This window comes from Athene cunicularia (genome assembly GCF_003259725.1).
Source record: "Athene cunicularia isolate RWA chromosome 2 unlocalized genomic scaffold, athCun1 chr2_part1, whole genome shotgun sequence".
In the NCBI taxonomy this organism is placed as follows: domain Eukaryota; kingdom Metazoa; phylum Chordata; class Aves; order Strigiformes; family Strigidae; genus Athene; species Athene cunicularia.
The window spans coordinates 64,620,403-64,638,881 of record NW_020799095.1 but is presented as its reverse complement, the minus strand read 5'-3'; the positions used below and the strand labels follow the sequence as shown (position 1 = coordinate 64,638,881).

The following is an 18,479-nucleotide window of genomic DNA, read 5'->3' as shown; positions in this document are numbered from 1 at the left end:
TCTTGTACTTGATAGCATCTTTTATCTTTCAGTAATATACCTCGGAGAAATGTGTTTTAAATGTGTTTTTTTCTTTTGCTTTCATTAGTAAATTTATTAATGCCTTGGATCATTACTGTCCTCTAGCCTAAGGAGGAAGTTAGAAGACTACACGAAACAATGGCCTTATTCAACAGGAATCTTATTATTTGCCTAAGAGTTGTATGTATGAAGCTGAAGGTGACTTGATAAGGAGTCCTGCGCTTTGAAAGGACAGATTTGCTGAATGTGCTTTTTCATCATTGCAGTCTTGTGGCCAGATCTCTCTCTAAAACTGCTGCTGCCACATTTTTACCTTTCAGCAGACTTCCTTTACAGAAGAGTTATGAGCCTGTCTGATGCATCTCTGGAAAGGTTATATTTAGTCATGGGGAAAGTATCTGTTGCAACTATTTCCAAGAAATGTAAGAGTAGTCTTGAACTACTGTACTGGTTATAATTGTGACAGTCCTTGGTTAGGACTATGAAGTTTGCACACAGATTTTGAAGAAAGTCTGGTCTGACTTGCTGTATTGAGTTGTAGTTACTTTACTCCCAAACAGATTTATTTTTTTTTTTCCCCCTAATAAGAATTGGATGAACACAGCTGCTCTGCTTGCAGCTTGCATAGCTTTAAAAGCTTTTTTGTCTGTGTGCTTCTTCCTGTTTTTTCCTTTTTTTTTTTTTTTCCCTCAGATGGTAAACAAAGCATAAAAATTAAAAGGCAAGAAAAGCTGGGGTTAGAAGTTTGTGTTTAAATCCAGTATCCTGAGGCCTAGCACAGTGCTCTCAGATCATTTCCATGTTCTCCACAAGCAAACTTTACTGAGGCAACATGAGAATTTTCTTTCCATGCGTTGAATCCTATGTGGTGGAAACTTAATACCACATGTGGATTTAGAATGTCTTTTTGTATTCGCTTAAAAAGTCTTAGAAAAGAGTACCTTCATGTTCATTATGAAATAACTGCTTCTAGTAAAATAAAAAAATCATTGTACAATTTTTTTCGGAGGCAGTCTATGTTCTTATTTTAAAATTACTAAGTTATGTAGATTTGACTGTCTCACATTGAGCTTATAGGATCAATATGTCTTTCAGCTTAGACTTTGAAGGGGAAAGTTTCTAAATGAAGAAGCAAAGGAATTCATACCAAAAAAAATTATTTGCTTCCTCTAATGATCACGTTCTGGTGTAGTGATGAGTTTATCTTCTGGAGATAATCGGAGGATTTTGAAACTACATGAAGGCCTGAGTCTGCTTCATGCTTCAGTAAGACAAGACCTCAGTGACAGCTGCTAGCTCATTGTCTCCTTGGAGCTGAAATCTCCAAGTGAAAACTCTAAAGCCTGTTTTTTTGAGAAGAGCGGTCAGTCTTCTTCCCTTAGCAAGTTCAAATTTGAGTGCCTTTTTCCAAAGCTTCTTAGGACAAGTTTTCAGTTGCTTGTTTCAGATGTAGAAATCTGTCAGGCCTCTGTGGCTGATCATATGGCACTCTTGGTCCCTGATTGAGCATTGGTCTAGAAATGTAATTTGTATCATTTTTACCATGAATTTAAGGTAGCCTCGAGAAAACTATCTCTGCCACGTTCAGTAACTGTGATCTTGGTGTACACAATAAGCCTTCCTAACAGGACTTTAGTCTGTTTATTTCATTCTTGGGGAACATGTGAACCAGGGGTGAGTTCTGCCCTGGAAGTAACAAAGCCTGAGGCAAAGGAATAGTGAAAGCATTTCAAGGCAGGGCGGAGCGGGGGTGAAGATATTAGCTAACAGTGATTGTAGAGAAAAGATTTAATTCTCCATGAGAACAGAGGCCAAGAAACTTACAGGAGTGATTTTTTTGTTGAAATGCTAAGTTGTATAAATGTTTGAGTACAGCTACTGTGCTTGCTCAAAGTCTCTCTTTTTATGAGCAGTCAATAAGACAACTGTATGTTTTAGTAGGAAAAAGACAATTAAAGTAAATGTGAACCAAAATGTTTTTAAACTCACCTCATGAGTTCTCACATATTAACAATTCTAATGACAAAATAGTTCAGTGGAGCAGCAAGAGCAAGTATGTCTAAACAGCTTTTTATACTACAAGTTAGTATGCAAAAGGCAAATTGGATGAGGTAAACTACATAGTTCCTTTCCCTTAATTACATTCCAGGTCACTGGCTTGCTTTGCTTTAAAAACCAGCAGGAGGCCACTACAAAAACTCAGATTTATGAGTAGGACTTTGAGCAAGACAAGCAGTCAGGGAAGGTGTTTCACTTTCTGGCATTGGAGGGGCAATTCTCCCTCTCATCCCTACTTCCCATTAAACCTTAGCAAATGTTCCTCTGGTGTATGACTGTTCATAAGCCTTCCCCTCATTCATCATTTTGGTTTGGTTACAAAACTGAAATACTGATGCAGGTGTCCTTTGAAGCTGAAAGCAGCTGATGATGATGATGGTTGCCTTTTTCCTGTCACCGAGCAGCTCGTTCCCTAAGCTGTTGGACAGGTGCTCCTGTGGGTGGTGGCAGCAAAGGTTCCTTTCTCAGTGCTCCAGCCAGAGAAAGCCTGCTTTTGGGGCCTCATCCTTCTCCCTGTACACATGCACATGTGCACACACAGCCAGGCAGCCCCGGGCAACAGTGACAATAGCCGTTCCCAGCTCAGCTAGTACGGATCCAGTTATTTGGGCAGCAATAGCTGACTGAGCAGCTGTTCCCCATTTTCTTTAGTGAAGTGGCATTGGCATGGGTTGGGGGATGGATTTGGCAAACTTGTCCTGTTGCCCAATACCCTGAGATGTTTACCAACAGTAGTTTAGGTTTGTGAGGGCAGAGTAATGGACCTGCATTGGGGACTTATGTGAGTCCCCTGCATCCTGCAGAGAGCTGAGAGTTTCATCAGCCATCGAACAACAGGTTTAATTTAAATAGCTGCTGATCAAATAATTATGTCCAATTCCTATTTTTGCTGTGTCCTTCCTTAGAGTGCCATCTCCTTGTGTATGCCTTCACACTTAGTATGCTAGCCAGTGTATGATCTTATGTGTTTTCTTCTGTTCGTGCTTAGTTTTGCTTTAGATTTAAGGGACACTGTCTTCAAACACATATTCTTCAGTTTTAGGTTTGTGCTTATGCAGAATATGAATGAAATACAGAAGAAAATAAAGCTAGTTGCTTTCTTTGTCTTTTACTATTTTTGGTAAAAATATTCCATTGAATAATTTTATAGTGTTTTATCTTAAGTCTCATTGTCCTTTACACAGCTGAATGTGATCTGCCTAGCATTCTAGAAATATACTACTTAAAATGCCTAGAAATTAATTAGAGTATCTATTAAATGAGTTAACTTGGCAATACTATATAGGAAAATCACATTAAAAAATATTCATCAATATGAATACTATTTTTCTCAAGTATAATAGAATTATATCCATTTGGAGGTTGGCAACATTTGGCATTTTGTACACAATGTGCTTCCCTTGTACAAAGTAAATAGTTCAGTTGTAATTGAAACTTGTGATTATTTTGCTCCTAATAATAAGTTTCACTGAACAGATTTTGTTTTTCTGGGATCATATAGATGAAACTAAAGTGCTGACAATGAACAGAGGATTAAAAAATAGCTTGCAAGTATAATATATGCTTGACCTCTTCCTTCCCTTTCATGCTGGGGTGGAGATGAAGATGATATTTGGACGATAAATAGCATGAAAACCCAAAAAAATCTTCAGGAGTCTCAATTCTCCCTTAAAGGAGGTTGAGTGGGTAGAAGAATCAAAAAGTTAGTATTTTGGGAAGGATTCTTTTAAAAATCTATCTGGATGTTTTTAAAACTTAATCCTGTGAATGTTTGTAAATGAAGGAGCATCACAAACTTTTCCTCTGTTTTTTTTTGGCAATGAAGTTTTATATGTGTTTTAGAGAGATTCACTCTAGTAGTGATCTCTAGAGAATGTCTTATTGTGGATCTGTTCCTGTGTCTAGCCATGCCATAGGTTTCTGGAAAGGGGAAGCAAAGGAGGGGATTGTGATCCACCTTCTGTTGTTCCTCCTTTCTATTCAGTCCAGTAAAGCGGTCAGTGAGATAGCATAGGAGAGGTTTTCTGCCATTAGGGTATGTGCTCAGGAAGCCCAGGCAATTGGCAGTCCTCTGCACGGAGGTGACTTGTGAAATGGATCTCAAATACAAATGTGGTGTGATCCCTTATTTTGTAAGGACTCGTGCACAACCGGTCAGTTAGAGTGGGTGGATCAAAATGGAGAGCCTGCTTAAATAAAATCTTGCATATTTTAGGTTTTTCCCATGATTACAGGGTGGAGGGTTCAATACGGTTTTAATAAGATGAAGATGTACTGAACTTTAAAATACATGTGCATTGGGGGGGAGTGATTTTATTTTTGTTGGGTGTTTTTGTGTTTGTTTGTAGATACTAGTATTGGACACAGATGGATGGTGAACAGTTTCAGTTGCTTTGCTTTTTTAAAAGTAAACAATTAAAATACAATGTCTCTATAGCCACAATATCTTTTTCTGAATGGTAGAGAAAGCATTCATTTCTGTGGCAGAAAAATGAAGTACTATTATGGTCTGACCACAATCAATATACTTAAACAGACTTTCTTCTCCTGTGTATTATACTGAACACTGTCCAGCTGGACTGCTCTTCCCTCTTGGTATTGAGAAGTCTTGGATTCAAATGCCAGTAAAGAAGGTGCTTGACTTTAAGGATGGGGTCGTCAGATATGTGGATGGGTACTTCAGGCTCTTCTGGGTATTTTCACTGAGAGAAGAAAGCTTTGACAAGTAGCCCCAGCTTCAAGTTGATCCTACCAGTGTTGTACAAAGTACTCATGATGGGTGTTTACGGATCTCTTTCTAAAATTATCATGAATGAGAGTTAAAGTGGTGCTCTGATGAATTTTCAAGTTCCTGGGGTTGTTTTTAGAACACTCACTTTCCTGTCAAAGCTGAATTTACAAACTTGTTTTGATTTCTCCTAGATAACTTCCTGACTTAAAAGAGACTTCAGGAGCTCTAAATCAGACTGTGTACTTGTAAAACTGAACCTTTGTACAGGCTTTGTCTCCTCTTGCTATGAGAGTGGAGATTTTCAACATTTTTCTTACAGGGATGTGTAGCCTGAAACAAGAAACCTTAGAGTGTAGTCAGCCTTACGAGCTACCACTTGTGATCATCCTTTTGCAGACCCATGGAGTGCTTTGGACAGAGAAGTGATAGGTTTGGGGATGACTCAGATGTGTGATAGTTGATTAAATTTAAAAAGGGAATGGAAAAAGCCATCTCTTTTGGTTTTAGCCTCTCCTTTGTAATAAAACCGTATGACGTGCACTCCTAGACAATTCCCATATGCTATCCAGTTACTTCTAGTCTCCGTGGTGGAAAAGAGAAGAAATGGTGACAAACCCGATATCTGTGGGCATGTGATAAATCTTGCCTGCATCTGTTTCCAAGGGTAGAAGGGCGTTGAGAAAATGTTCCCTTTCATGTTTCTTCATGATATGTATCTCTCACTCTCCACTGTTTCCTTCTCACTTTATAAAATCAGCTTTCCTTCGTTTTTTTCTCAGAAGTGTGGTCTGAAGTACAGAGTTTTGATACAAGTTGCCTTTTACTGCTGTGTATTTTTATGCATTGACATACAAGTTTACTGTATGTCAACATAATCCAACTTTTGTCATGTATATTTTAAAAAAGCAGACGAAGACAGAAGTCATTCTTTGATTTAGAGCAAATCAAAGGGTGCATGTTCCTCAGCAACAAAACAAGGTTATCGGCTGTAAGCAGGCAGAAATTGGGGTAGTGAAGCTTTCCAAGGGTAGCTGCTGATCCTCCCTCTCCTTTTCCATCATCTGGGCTTCTGTGTGATTCTTTGAAGCTGCTCTTGCTGATAAGAGAGAAGTGAAAAAGGGCTGTTACAGGTGTTGTTAGGAACAGTCCCTAGCGGAGTCATGGGAGAGAGGGGGAAAGAGGCAGAGAGTCCTCCTGGCTTATTGCAGCTCTCAATTTCAGCTAAAGATGTACTCTGTGCCACTTACTGAACTCAAAGCTGTAAACCAAAAAGGCTCTTGCTTTGGCTAGCTGTTTGAAAAAAAGGTTTGTGTAAACATACTACATGGAAACACATGCACACACAAATATTGGCTACTGTTACATGAGGAAAGCAGCCAAGGTATAGATACAAAATGTATGAACTAAGCTTTCCTAGCAAGTTATGTACAGGCTGGCTGATATGGTGGAGTAAGATTGACTTACAGGGACATTGTCCAGCCAGAATTCCTTCCAGTCATAGCATCGAAATCTCATGTTAATGAAGCTGAATTTGTAATATTTAGTGTTTAATTCTGACAGATAATTCTTTCTGACTAATGTGCACGTGCAGTTTCTTCTGAGTTTTGTATTTTTCTTTGTGAAGCTAAGCAGTCAATCAATTTTTACCAAGTTCCTTTTTAAAAACTATTTATTAGGTAATGCAGTTTTTGATTGTAGGTGTTGACAATTCCAAATCCAGCATTCTTTCCTTCTTTTTACAGTGCTGAACTTTTGGACGAACTTGACAAGATAGCATATGCATCTTTAAGTATTGTTCCACATCACAATTATTCAGGATTTTTTAAACTAGACTTAATGGAGATGTGCTAGTAATAATAGCCTTGCAATACTGTACAGAATTGTTTTGACATAAGCTGTTTATTGGTTGGGTCCTATGATACAACTTGAGTTTAGATTTTGGTCTATACAGTAATGCTGGTACAGTAATCTATTGTAGGTAGTGTCATACTTAAAATGTTTTACCTTTACAAGGATTTAGATTACCTCATGCTTTTAGACATGTTGTAGAATTACCTGACTTCCTTTCTTCTGATGAAAGGGCAAGGAGAAGATCATTGTACTTGAACCAGAATACCTTTAACACGCAAAATAGTTTAGTCATCTTGTGGCTGGTGGAATTTTAGTCTAGAACATATTGAAAGTTGACATTTGTGTTATATACAAAGTTCATCCTTGACCTAGTGTGTGTAATTTCTTCCTCTAGCTTTTTTAAAACATTTGACTGCCTGCATCTTTCATCCTCAGGGCAAAGCAGGTGGGTGCACAAGTGTATGGGGGTTCACTTAACATTTTCAGCTCAGGAGCATGGGTTTCTATCTTTCTATCTTTCTGTCATAGTACAAGACATACAGATGAACTTTTGTAAGGGGCTGTCATTGTTACTTCTCAAAGGAGTGTGCATTCAAGTAGTTATTTTGAGCTTACATTGCTGTGCTTCATGTTGAACATCTAACACTGATAAAACCTGAAAGCCTCCATTAACTTCACTGGAGTCATCAGTGCAGTTTTGTTCTTGAATTCCATCAAGATTCCAGCTTTGCCTAAAACAGTTGGTTAGCTCAGAGCTTTTGCCAATACAGCAATTGCTTTAGACAGGGTAAGTATCCTTTGGGATGCCAGGGATTTTACTGTGCTTGTGGCTTTATTGTGCATTGGGAGTATAATAAGTAGAGTTCAATGTTGCATGACTTCACAAAAATAAATGTGCATTTCCAGTATTATGTTCAGTTGTGCTTTATGGAGACTGAGCTGGGGAGAAAGGGGAAAGATCAGTTGAGCATTCATTGGGTCCCATCCTACAGAAGCTGTACACGCTCTTATGCAAGTTGTGGTGCTACTGGCAAGTTTTTGAGCTTAGTTTTTTGGCCGCATCTATTAAATTTTCATGCCTTTAATATCCATGCATACAGTTGTAAAACTATTCAGAAAGTTTAGTTTCCTGAGGCCATCTTAATAAGGGATAATTTGGAATGTGTTGCTAAAGAAGTCTTTTTGAGTAATGCATGTAAGGGATGTGATCAGATTCTGGCACAAATCTTCTCAGTATAAGACTACTTTAAATTTACTTTGAGCAAAAATACTTGGTAGAAGATCTCACTGAAGAGCTTCTTCAGTAGCTACTTTAAATAAATCCTAAGCTCAAGATGAGAAAGTTTTAGATAGTACTTTCTGGAAGCCTCTAGACCAGTATTGCAACTTTTTACAACTTTGTTAAAGCACGAAGAAAGATGACTTTTTTTCTTGTTGGTTCCTTCTCAGGATATTTTTCCTTGCAAAGGTGGCCTATGGTGCTTTTCCAAAGGAGTTGGTATTGAGTTTTTGATACTGAAGAGCAGGCAACTCTTATCCCCTTTATGAACTTCGAATTTAAGTATTTGGACATAACAGAATTCAGCCTGCACCCTACCATGTTTCTAAGGCAAGCATAAGTCAGGACATCAGGGGCACCTTGAGAAGCCTCATTGCTGCTGAAATAAACAGACCTGCCTGCATGTAACTTGTTTGAATTTCCTGCGGACAAGTGAGGTGGATGGGAATGTGTAGGGTTGAGTTTGTGTTGGATGTGAAGGACCTGTGTTTCAGCTGCAGGACTAGTCTGTAGGGATAGGTGGGCTGAAGAGTTTAAGAAAAAGTGGGGTTTCAATCTGCTTGGCAGAGGGGAGGGAGCAGACAGACACTGTTTTTCTGTGGTTTTGTTTACACATGCTGTACTCAACTGTAAAACCTGCCAAGAGACAGTGGAGCAACTAGATCTGGAATTCACTTGTTACAGTCAGAACAATTGGATTCCAAGACTTCGAGTTTGCTGCCTCTGCATAGTAATCCAGATGAACTTCTGCTGTGCTTCCCTTGTTTGCTTTTAATTGCAAGTAGTGTCCTGTTCACCACTACATACCCTCCTTCAGCCTGTGCCTTTATTAAGTCATTCTGGTGCAGAAATTGTGCTGGTTAACAGTGACTCTTAAATGAATTCTGATTAATCACTGTTAGGGTTTTCTTCAGAAACTTTTGGTTTATGCAGGTTGATATTTAGCTTTTGACAGTAGAGCTATTGCAGCCATTTTCCACTGATAAATATGTGGCATGATTAGAAAAGCTTTTTTAAAAAAAGGCAGTTAAAAAAAATTTGCCTATGGTATCCTTTAAAATGTTGATACCATGGTTTTAGGGCTCCTTTGTGGAGGTGGCGAGTCTTGTGAGAACAAGGTACAGGGAGTTACTTAAGTGAACAAACATTAACTCTCTCAGAGGGGTAAAGAGAGGGATGTTTTCTGCATTATGAAATTCATACAAACCTTTCCTCCAGTGAGGATTTAAGTGGAAGGCAGGATTATTGCTATAAAACTAGTAACTCTTTTATTGCATGACATCATATATGATAATGCTTGTCTTTAAGGATGATCTTCGTGTGAAGTAGGAATATGTTTAACAAAGGCTAAAGGCTTTGTCTTCTAGTCTGCCAATTTTGTCTCATAATGAACGTTTCTTTAAAGAAAAAGGCAAGTTAATGTTTGTGGTCTGCTTTTGTTTCTCCGCTGAAAAGGTAACAGCCTTCAAGCAGTAGAGCTGGAACTGCTGATTCCTAAAAGAAAACTACTTCAGAGCTTCCCACAGCCCCCATATTAATACATAGTACAACAAAATGGAGGAGTATAAGGAGTAAAGTCTGTACTAAAAGTTACATGCCCATAAGAACAGAATAATTGTGACTGAGCCCCTCTTCCATGGAGCAATACAGAATCAGTTGGTAGCCTTGTGTTAAATCTTACAGGAATTTTTAAGAGTCTGATAGATTGGAGTGCAGAATTTCAACTGCTGATTTTGGAATGGTTTGCCAGGTGAAATTTTGCTATATGTATATTACTTGGTCTGTTACCTCTGCAAAAGCATCCTCAGTTGGTTGCTGGTAGACTACTAAGTGAATCCTTGATCTTAGTTAAATATAAAACCTGTTAATTCTGTGCCTTTGTTCTTGAATTATGACAGTGTGGATCTTCACAAGGGAAAATGCTTCTAAAAAGCATGTAACTGTAAGTAGGCTTTCTTCATAAGTTTAAAATAAAAATGAGAGCAGTACAATAGCTTCAGAGTTTTTACTTGTACTTTTCTGCTTCCTTTGCTGCCCTCTTTTTTTTTTTTTTTTTTTTTCCTTTTATACATCTCATTGCGCTGGGCCTTGCCTGAAGTCATCACTGCTGTCTCTAGTTTGACAAGAATGCAAGGGGAAGCAACCTTAAAGGACTGAGAAGCTTCAGAAACATTGCAGGCTGAAGCTTCGTCTGTATTTAATAAAAGGGTTTGGGCAACAGTAGAAATCTGCAGAATGATCTGGCGATAAGGGTTCAGCCACAGCTATTGTGGCACAGTTTCCCAAAGGGTGGGCAAAGGCACTCAAGGGTTTTCAGTGTTTGAGCTAATTGAGGCCTCTTCACACATATTTAGGCAAGACCAATGCTATGCCTCAGTTTGCAAGTAAGGGGGCTTTGAGGTGTTACTGATTTCAGTTCAGAGGGATGGTGGGGACGGTGCTCCAGGTGTGAACTGAGAGGTTGCCATGCACCCTGCTGATTTCACCTGGTCAGTGAGGGAATAGTCCAGCTTTCCTTACTGGATTCAGACCAACACCTCCCAAACTGACTGGTGGGTTTTGGGTTTTCTTTTTCTCCAGTGCATACAGGACTTGATGTTCACAGAATGTTAATGTGTGAAATAATCTTATTTCTGAAATGGCTTGCTGAAAGCTGTGGGTGGGTTTAATTACATACCCTCTCCAGCAGCAGCCACTGTGTTACAGCTCTGGCCCCTACGTGCCATTCCTCTGCTCCCCATGCTGAACTGCTCACCATGAGCTTCTGTCAAAAAGAGTCCTGAGGCTTCTCAGTCCAAAAGAGACACAAGAAATTAAAGCAGCCTGTTTTGTCTGCAAGAGCCTGGGGACAGTGTACGAGGAGCAGCTGATGCAGTGGAGTTGATGCAATGCTGGCCATGGGCCAGGGGCCCAGCAGTGTGCAGCTGAGGATGATTGACCTCTGTAGCTGGCCCAGCTGTAGCAGGAAAGGGACATCCCTAAATTAGGCTCCCAGAGTCATTTAGTCACTTCAGAAAAACTTTGAACTTCAGAAAAACCTCAAACTTAGACATTATTCCTACTGAATAACTGAAGTCTTTCTTACCACTGGTGAATACCCAAGACAGCTCAGGGTGGCCAGTCTCTGCAGCTGACTGGTCTGGCTGCACCATGCAGCCCATTCAGCTTGTGGAGAATTTTTAGTTTTCATTCCATCACACCAATATTAGTAATAAAAATAAGACCCACTGCACAGAAGTGAACGCATTTCTTATGTCAACACTTTTCCCCACTCTTATTTTGGTAATGTTTTAAATCATTCTTTAGAGGCGGTCTTTATTGGCTGTACTTTTCAAATGGGAAATAATAAGTACTTGCAACTTAATCAGCTGTATAGCTACAGAGGGTTTTTTTTCCCCTAGTACTTTTATGTCCCATAATGAGCTGGTATTTTATAATGTCTGATGGTAATGTATTCCATATGCCTTCCATCGCTGGGTTAAAGAGCTTTACTCCAGAATCCAAAGCAAGTGGCTGTGTGTATTTAATAAAATTTGAAGTCTTTGCACTGGGTGGGATGTCAGTATGTTGCGTACCTGAAGCATCCTTGGACTGTTCGTGGTGAGGTCTCAGTTCTTTAACATCATGGAAAGATCGCTGGTGTTGCTTCCTGCAAAGCAGGGTACGGTTTCTGGTTCCAATGACAGTCACATTCCCTGCTTTTCTCTGTCCTTGTTTTAAATACCACTAGTTTCCCTCCAGGTCTTGGGACGAGCTAAAACTGAGAGGAATTCAACCATGAATGTCAAGATAGCCAAATGAGTGGTCTGCTCATAATTCCTTGAGGCATCTCCTCTAATGCCTTGCGCAGAACAGAAGTCCTGTTGTGGGGGTACTTAGGAGTTGCTGTAGTCTTGGAGTCCTAACAGGAATGAAAAATAATCTTTTTATGGTTTCTTGCTAAAATACTCAAACTGCTCTGGTTGGGTTCAGCATTTGAAAAACATTTTCTGGTATGAGACTCTCCTAGATGTTCTGGCATATTTGCCTCCACTCTGATGGAGACAACAATAAGTTTTTGGCAGGATTTAGATTTGTGTTTCAGGTCACAAAGAATTATCATTACCATTTTATCTGCATGCCTGTCAGCTTCAGTATAATATCACAGGCCTCTGTGAAAACTCATCTGTTCCCTTTGGGTATAGTTAAAACTGAAGAAAAATGAGAATGTGAATCTCACGCAGTCTTCTAAATCTTGAATGGGAGGTCTGTGAGACAGATTGCAGAACATAATTTTCCAGAACTGCTGATGCATTTACTGAAAATAGTGCTTCCACTGGTCACTGATAGGTTACCTCGTGGGGACGCTATGGTTATGTCATAATTTCTGGTCTTTGATCCTTAGCCTAAAGTCTGAATTGCCCCATTCCTCCTGTAAGCTTGAAAGAAAAAGGTCATTTGCCATCTCATTGGATTATTTTTAGGCCGTAAAAAAGTCAGGTACACTTCTGAGCCCTTTCTTTGTTCTCTGCTCCCCGGTGTGTCAGGGATGAGCCCTCTTGCAGGAGCTGCTTTGTGGGGCAGTCTGAAATCCAACCACCTGCTGCTTTCCTCCCTGAGCCAGCATTAGGATCGCTTCACACTGTTTCCAAGTCCCATCCCACTTCTGTTGTGGTAGAGTTTGCTGTCATTTAAATGTTTTCTGCTTTTATGTCCTGGCAGCAAATATCTGAGTTCTTTAAAGCTGTAGCCTGTACAAGCTTATCTTTCAGCAGGTAAGGCTGCTTCTTGTCAAACAGCTTTTGCTTATGGTTACCTGTGAATCTTCTGTGGATTTAGGAATCTGGTTTCACAACTAGTTGGTATGTTCTTGAATAACCTCTACTTGAAATAAAAATAAGATAGTGGCTTTTAACCCCGCCCCCCCTCACCCCCACTTGCATGATAATAGTACACTGTGTGATCCTGTCAGATCACAGTGATAACAACCCTTTAAGCAGGAAGAAAACTGAAATGTGAGCAGATTGCATCTCGGGCAATAACATGTGATCCAATGTTAAACATGGGTTTTTCAAGTTATAGCATCACAGAATCATGGAAGAGCCCAGGTTGGAAGGGACCTCGAATGATCATCTGGTCTAACCAGATGGTTGGTTATGGAGTGAAGTAGACAAGAATAGGAAGAGAGAAACGAATTTGCTTTAATGAAATAGGCTCAGTATTTCTTTATGTTCTGATCAGGAACCTTCTAGCTTTTCTGTAGCAAGGGGTAGTACTTGCTGGGAAAAAGCACCTTAAATCCTTAGAGTTTGAAGGGACTGTGTAATTTTTTTTAATATATTTTTAGGAATAACTGAAGAGTCTTGCCCTGGTAATTTTCCCATCAAATCTGGATTTTGAGAGAAAGTACATTTCGTACCTAGCATGAATACTTCTAGGGATAGCTCTGTTCTCGCTTTTCTAGTAAACATTTACTGATTGTTACTGTGACTTGGGACTTGCAACCTGTGTGAATGTATATGAAATTTGAAGAACTGCCTTTTAGAGACTTCTGAGTAGTTTTACAGACACAGTTAGACCTAACTTAATGTTACTAGTCCAATAGAGTCTGGTCCTAGAAAGCAGGTTTCTCAGGCTTCTGATTTTTTTTTTTTTCTTTGGACCTGTAACTTTTCTGAAGACTAATTTGTCAGTACCCTTTGTGCAGTGTGGGCACCCAGTGTGGTGGTTGTTTTACCACTAGACTAGACGGGGTAATGCTACTTCTTTGTTGCTCCTAAATGCTGTAGTGTTTCTTGCAACCCTCTTGGCTGTAGCACTATAGTGAGTGCTCATCTTTGTTATTCTCCATAATCCTGAGAACTTCTGAGGTTCGATGTTTTCCAGGACACAGGTCTGCCCATATTAAGTGAGAATTATGCACTTTGTTTCTCAATGGGTAAAGTTGCATTCGGCTGTATTAAAATGCTAAATGACCTTGGCTTCCCAAGGGATTGAGGTTGTACTTTGCAATTCTAAGGGGTGCAGTCAGCAGTGGGTTGTGCTTTTCCAGTTAAGTTAGAGAGTATACAGCCAGAAACAGGCCCTGGAATATGACTGTAAAACATGATTTTTGAGGTAAAATTGCCCACCCCCTTGACAGCTAATCCTTATGCAACCATACTATTAAGACTTACCAAGCACTTTCTACTCTGTTACACAGATGTTATTGTTTCTGTGTGTGGTTAATTCTTTAATCAGTGCTTTGCGGCATGGAGTCCATTGTTCTGCACAGGCTAGGTAAATTATCAGTTACTTCAGCAACCACATTTTTCATATTCTAAATGTAAACTTTGATTCAGCTTTTGTGTTTAAGGCTGAGTTGCTCTATTTTACTCACTTGTATTTCCTATCAGTCTTTGTGTAGCTCTGTATAGAGTGGATGTCCCCTGTTTCCCTGTTGGGCAAAGTGTTTATCCACAGCTTCTGTTGTTGGATTTGAATTTACTTGGCAGTGAAATGACTGCTTTCTCGGGGCTCCTATTTTTGTATTAGATGCTGATGCCCTGTGGGCATTAAAGTTTCAGTCTTTTAGCTTCAAGCAACAGTGATGTTCCTGCATATCCAAACTGGCAGACATTGGTAGGCTAAATGCTGGTGTTTATTAGAGCAGAGCAAGGCTTGGGGGTAACTGTGCCAAGTCTTGGCTCATTAAACCAGCAGGAAGATTCAAGAAGTCTGCTTTTAAAGATAAGGGCAAGCATTGGCGCAGGGCGTAGGTGTGGATGAGGGAATGGCAGTGGGTAGGCCATGTGGTAGGTGTCTTCTGTCTTTCTATAGATAATTTGAAGGCAAGAGCAGACTCATTGAGACAAATGAGCTGTCATACTAGCAGGAGTAATAGCAAGTTGGACTAATAATGTGCAGCACTTGCCAGTGCTACAATTTAATTGGCACTGGTCTGAAATACTGGGGTTAGAAGACAGGAACAACTTTCTGCTTTTCTGGAGTCCTAACTAGTTACTAATTCCCTGATTTTTAAGAATTTTGGTAAAGATAAATGTAGGAAAATGAGCGATGTATCTTCTATCATGATGAGGAAGCTACTTGGAATTAACATAGCCTTTGGTTCATTCATCCAGAGGAGCTCCTCTCCAAAGTTTCACCCTGGTGTTCTTACAGAAATATTGAACTGGTGTAACCTGGTGTGGATAAATACTTCAGATTAGAGTGAGTAAACTGTGCTTCTTCCTATTTATATCCTAAATGAACGTGGTCCTGTAAGAGCAGAGATGAGAGATGCTTGTCTTTGTGTTGCCATTGTTAATGATGGTTTCTATAGAGTAGAATCTTATTAATAGATTAGATTAGTGGAGTCTGAGCCATTTAAAGTAATTTAACAGATTTGGTCTAATTGGTAGTCTTGCTAATAATCTGAATTATTATAAATAGCTAATTCACTGTAATGCAGACAGAAGAACTTGACTCTTTCCAGAGCTCTACTCAGTCTGAAGCAGAGTCTTTGAGGGGTTTCATCTAAGTTTGATCTGTTTACATTGTGGCTACCTCTGCTGTGGTGTTAGACTGAGCAGGGTGGGCTGGAGAGAGTAGGAACTATATTCTTTGGGAAGCTATTGAAGCTATTCAAACCATGGCCTTGAGGATGGCCAGAAGAGACATGGAAGTGCAAAGGTGCAGGCCAGCGTACAGTGTATCACTCCTTTTACGATTACCAAACAGTCAACGTGAACTCAACAGTAACCCAATTACTGCTGACAGTTAACATTTGATTTCCAGGTCCCATAGAGAAGACTGGTGCATTAACTGGTACTTCTGTGACTATTGCAGATTATTTAATGAGGTCTGCTCTCCATGATTCCAACCTGTCATATACTTCTCCCTATGAAAGAAACCTGTACTGAAGCTAAGTTACCTGCTTGCATGGTTTTGAAGTTGTGTTTTTTTTGTCGCACTGCATTCTGCATCTTGAAAACTTGCTGATAAAGTCTCATTAAAAGAGGTAAAGATTCTCTGTGATTAAGTAGATGCTTTTGTTTCTATTTCAGGAAAGCCCCACAGCATTGGCAGCTCCGAACGGATTCAGCTCTCAGGAATGTACAATGTTCGCAAAGGGAAAATACATTTGCCAGTCAACAGATGGACGAGACGCCAAGCTATCCTTTGTGGAACATGCCTAATTGTCTCATCAGTAAAAGAAAGCCAGACTGGAAAGATGCATGTCCTCCCTTTAATTGGTGGAAAAGTAAGAAATTTTATTTTATGTATTTGCTTGCTTAAACCTTACTTCTTTACACAGAGAAAATTGCATTAAATTATGGTGATTCTGACTCCCCAAAAGATTGTTTCTGTAAATGGGTTTATCAAAGTATATAAATGACTTTTGATTATGGTCAGAGCCACGTTTAACAATTTACGATGTGTGGATTAAAATGCTAAAGAAAAGCAAGGAAACAAATTCTAGGTTTTGTGTGTGCAGTGTTAAATGTTATATGTGCAGCAGTACACCTAGCTAAATCTGTACCATGCCTCCTCACTGAGGTTTTATCCATGCTGAGTTACTCTTAAGAACTGAAACTTAACCGATAAGGGCATGGGCTTATTTTGAACATTAGGGTTTTTTCTGAGTGTTTAGCATTGTATGAATAGTGATCTGTTGTAAGTGAACAGCAACAAACATTTTTACTTGTAAAAAGCTGAAACTAGACTTTTTTCTGATTAATTACATCTGAAACCCAGGAGGTCCAGTCTGAACACAAGGAACATTTCCCTCCCCGTGAGGGTGACCAAGCACTGGCACAGGTTTCCCAAAGAGGTTGTGGAATCTCCCTCCTTAAAGATACTTAAAAGCCATCTGGACACAGTCCTGGTCATCTGGCTCCAGGTGGCCCTGCTTGAGCCAGGGGATTTGGACCTGAGATCTCCAGAGGTCCCTTCCCACCTCAACTATACTGTGATTCCGTGAAAGTTTAGTGAGACAGATTACGTTACTATTTCAACCTAGATAGTGTTTCAGAACACTATTACTGACTTGATTAGCCAATGGGAAGAGAATCATCATCTTGAGAGTGAACTTAGACCAGAAACTAATGCTCCTTTACCTTCCATAGTGGTAAGTTTATTTCTTAAGAAACACTGGGAGAGAAACAGGCTTCACAATCTTGTATATGCAGACTGGAGTTGATTTATTAATATTCTATGCTAGCAATGTGGAAAGTAGTGCTGCCTTCTAGGAGCTGTTTTTCCTATCTCCTTTCATAATTCTTCAACTCTTCCCTGGAGGTACTGAAGTAGAGACACTGTCCTCTTTTAGCAACAGTGGGTGAACTCAGAGTGAATTGTGTTCCTGGCTGTAGCACACCATAGAGGACAGTATTGAGGTCCCCACTGGCCTTCTCTTTGAGATGAAAAAAAATTTTTTTTTTTTTAATTTATAAAGAGAAGAGATTGTGTACCTTTTAAAAACTTGTTTAAAATGGAATTTCTAAGTTGTTTTTGCACAGAAATGCCTTGTGTATTGTAAAACATGCAGACTGTGTTAAGCAGAAAGTTGACAACAAATTTTAAAAGAAAAGGAGAACCAAGCTGAGAAAAATGTGCTGAGAGCTTCTGCTGACAAAGCTTGGGAGGAGGATGCTTGGCACAAAACTAAGTGTTTTTTAAATTATCACTCAAAAAATATTCTTCCTCAACCCCATAAATACTCTGCACTTCCTGGTTCTCAAAGGCTTTCCAGAATGCAGTGCTGAGACACTGAGACCATAAGTTGTGTGGGTCTTCTCGTGTATGGTAGCAGAATGATGTATTCTGGGTGTTTTTTAGCAAGTTGAGAAATGCCAAAGAATTTAATTGGGCTGTAAGAGAAGCATTTTGTTAAGACTGTTTTTAATAACCAGGAGTATAAATTGTACTTATCTAGGTCGATAAAGACAGCCTTAAATGTGTTTCACTGGGAACCTTTTATGGTGCTCAGTCTCTCTTAAAATGTTGATGTGCTTGGTGTTTTTCTCTTTTGGATCCTTCATCCTTCTGCTGTCATTCCCTGCCTGTGTAGATTTCATGAATATTTGACAGCCAAGATCCAGCTTGAATGTTTGAGAGGGCTAGCCCAGCTCTACTTGATGAGCTTCTCTTAGGTACACTTTAATTTTGCCCTGGGGAGTTCTGCAAAGAGGCTTTTCATTCTCGTTCACTAACAGTTTTGTGTGTCTACTGTAGGTGGAAGAAGTGAAAAAGCACCAGCACTGTTTAGCATTTAGCTCCTCTGGACCTCAAAGCCAGACCTACTACATTTGTTTCGATAACTTCACTGAATATTTGCGATGGCTTCGACAAGCATCAAAGGTGAGAATAATGCTAATTCCTGCCTGAATGGGATGTTTGTAGCATTTGCCCCAACTCTTGTCTCCTTCATGCAGCAATATAGTACCTCTTCTGGCTTCATTGTCATGAACTGCTGTTGCTGCTGTTAGTGTTGCATCAAAAAAAAAATCTATTTGAGAGCTCTTGGTAACAGGCAATAGGGAGGTGAATTTTTCTGCATTTATACTGAGACTTCTTTTT

At 39.6% G+C, this 18,479-nt stretch overlaps 1 protein-coding gene across 2 annotated transcripts in view; it reads left to right on the top strand.

The window, feature by feature from the left end:
• PHLPP1 (PH domain and leucine rich repeat protein phosphatase 1) overlaps positions 1-18,479 on the top strand; it is a 106,709-nt gene that overhangs the window by 24,490 nt on the left and 63,740 nt on the right. For both annotated transcript variants that reach the window (XM_026842339.1, XM_026842341.1), the window contains exons 2-3: positions 15,965-16,161; positions 18,135-18,260. In XM_026842339.1, the coding sequence (XP_026698140.1) occupies positions 15,965-16,161; positions 18,135-18,260 (323 nt within the window). The remainder of the gene's footprint in view (positions 1-15,964; positions 16,162-18,134; positions 18,261-18,479) is intronic.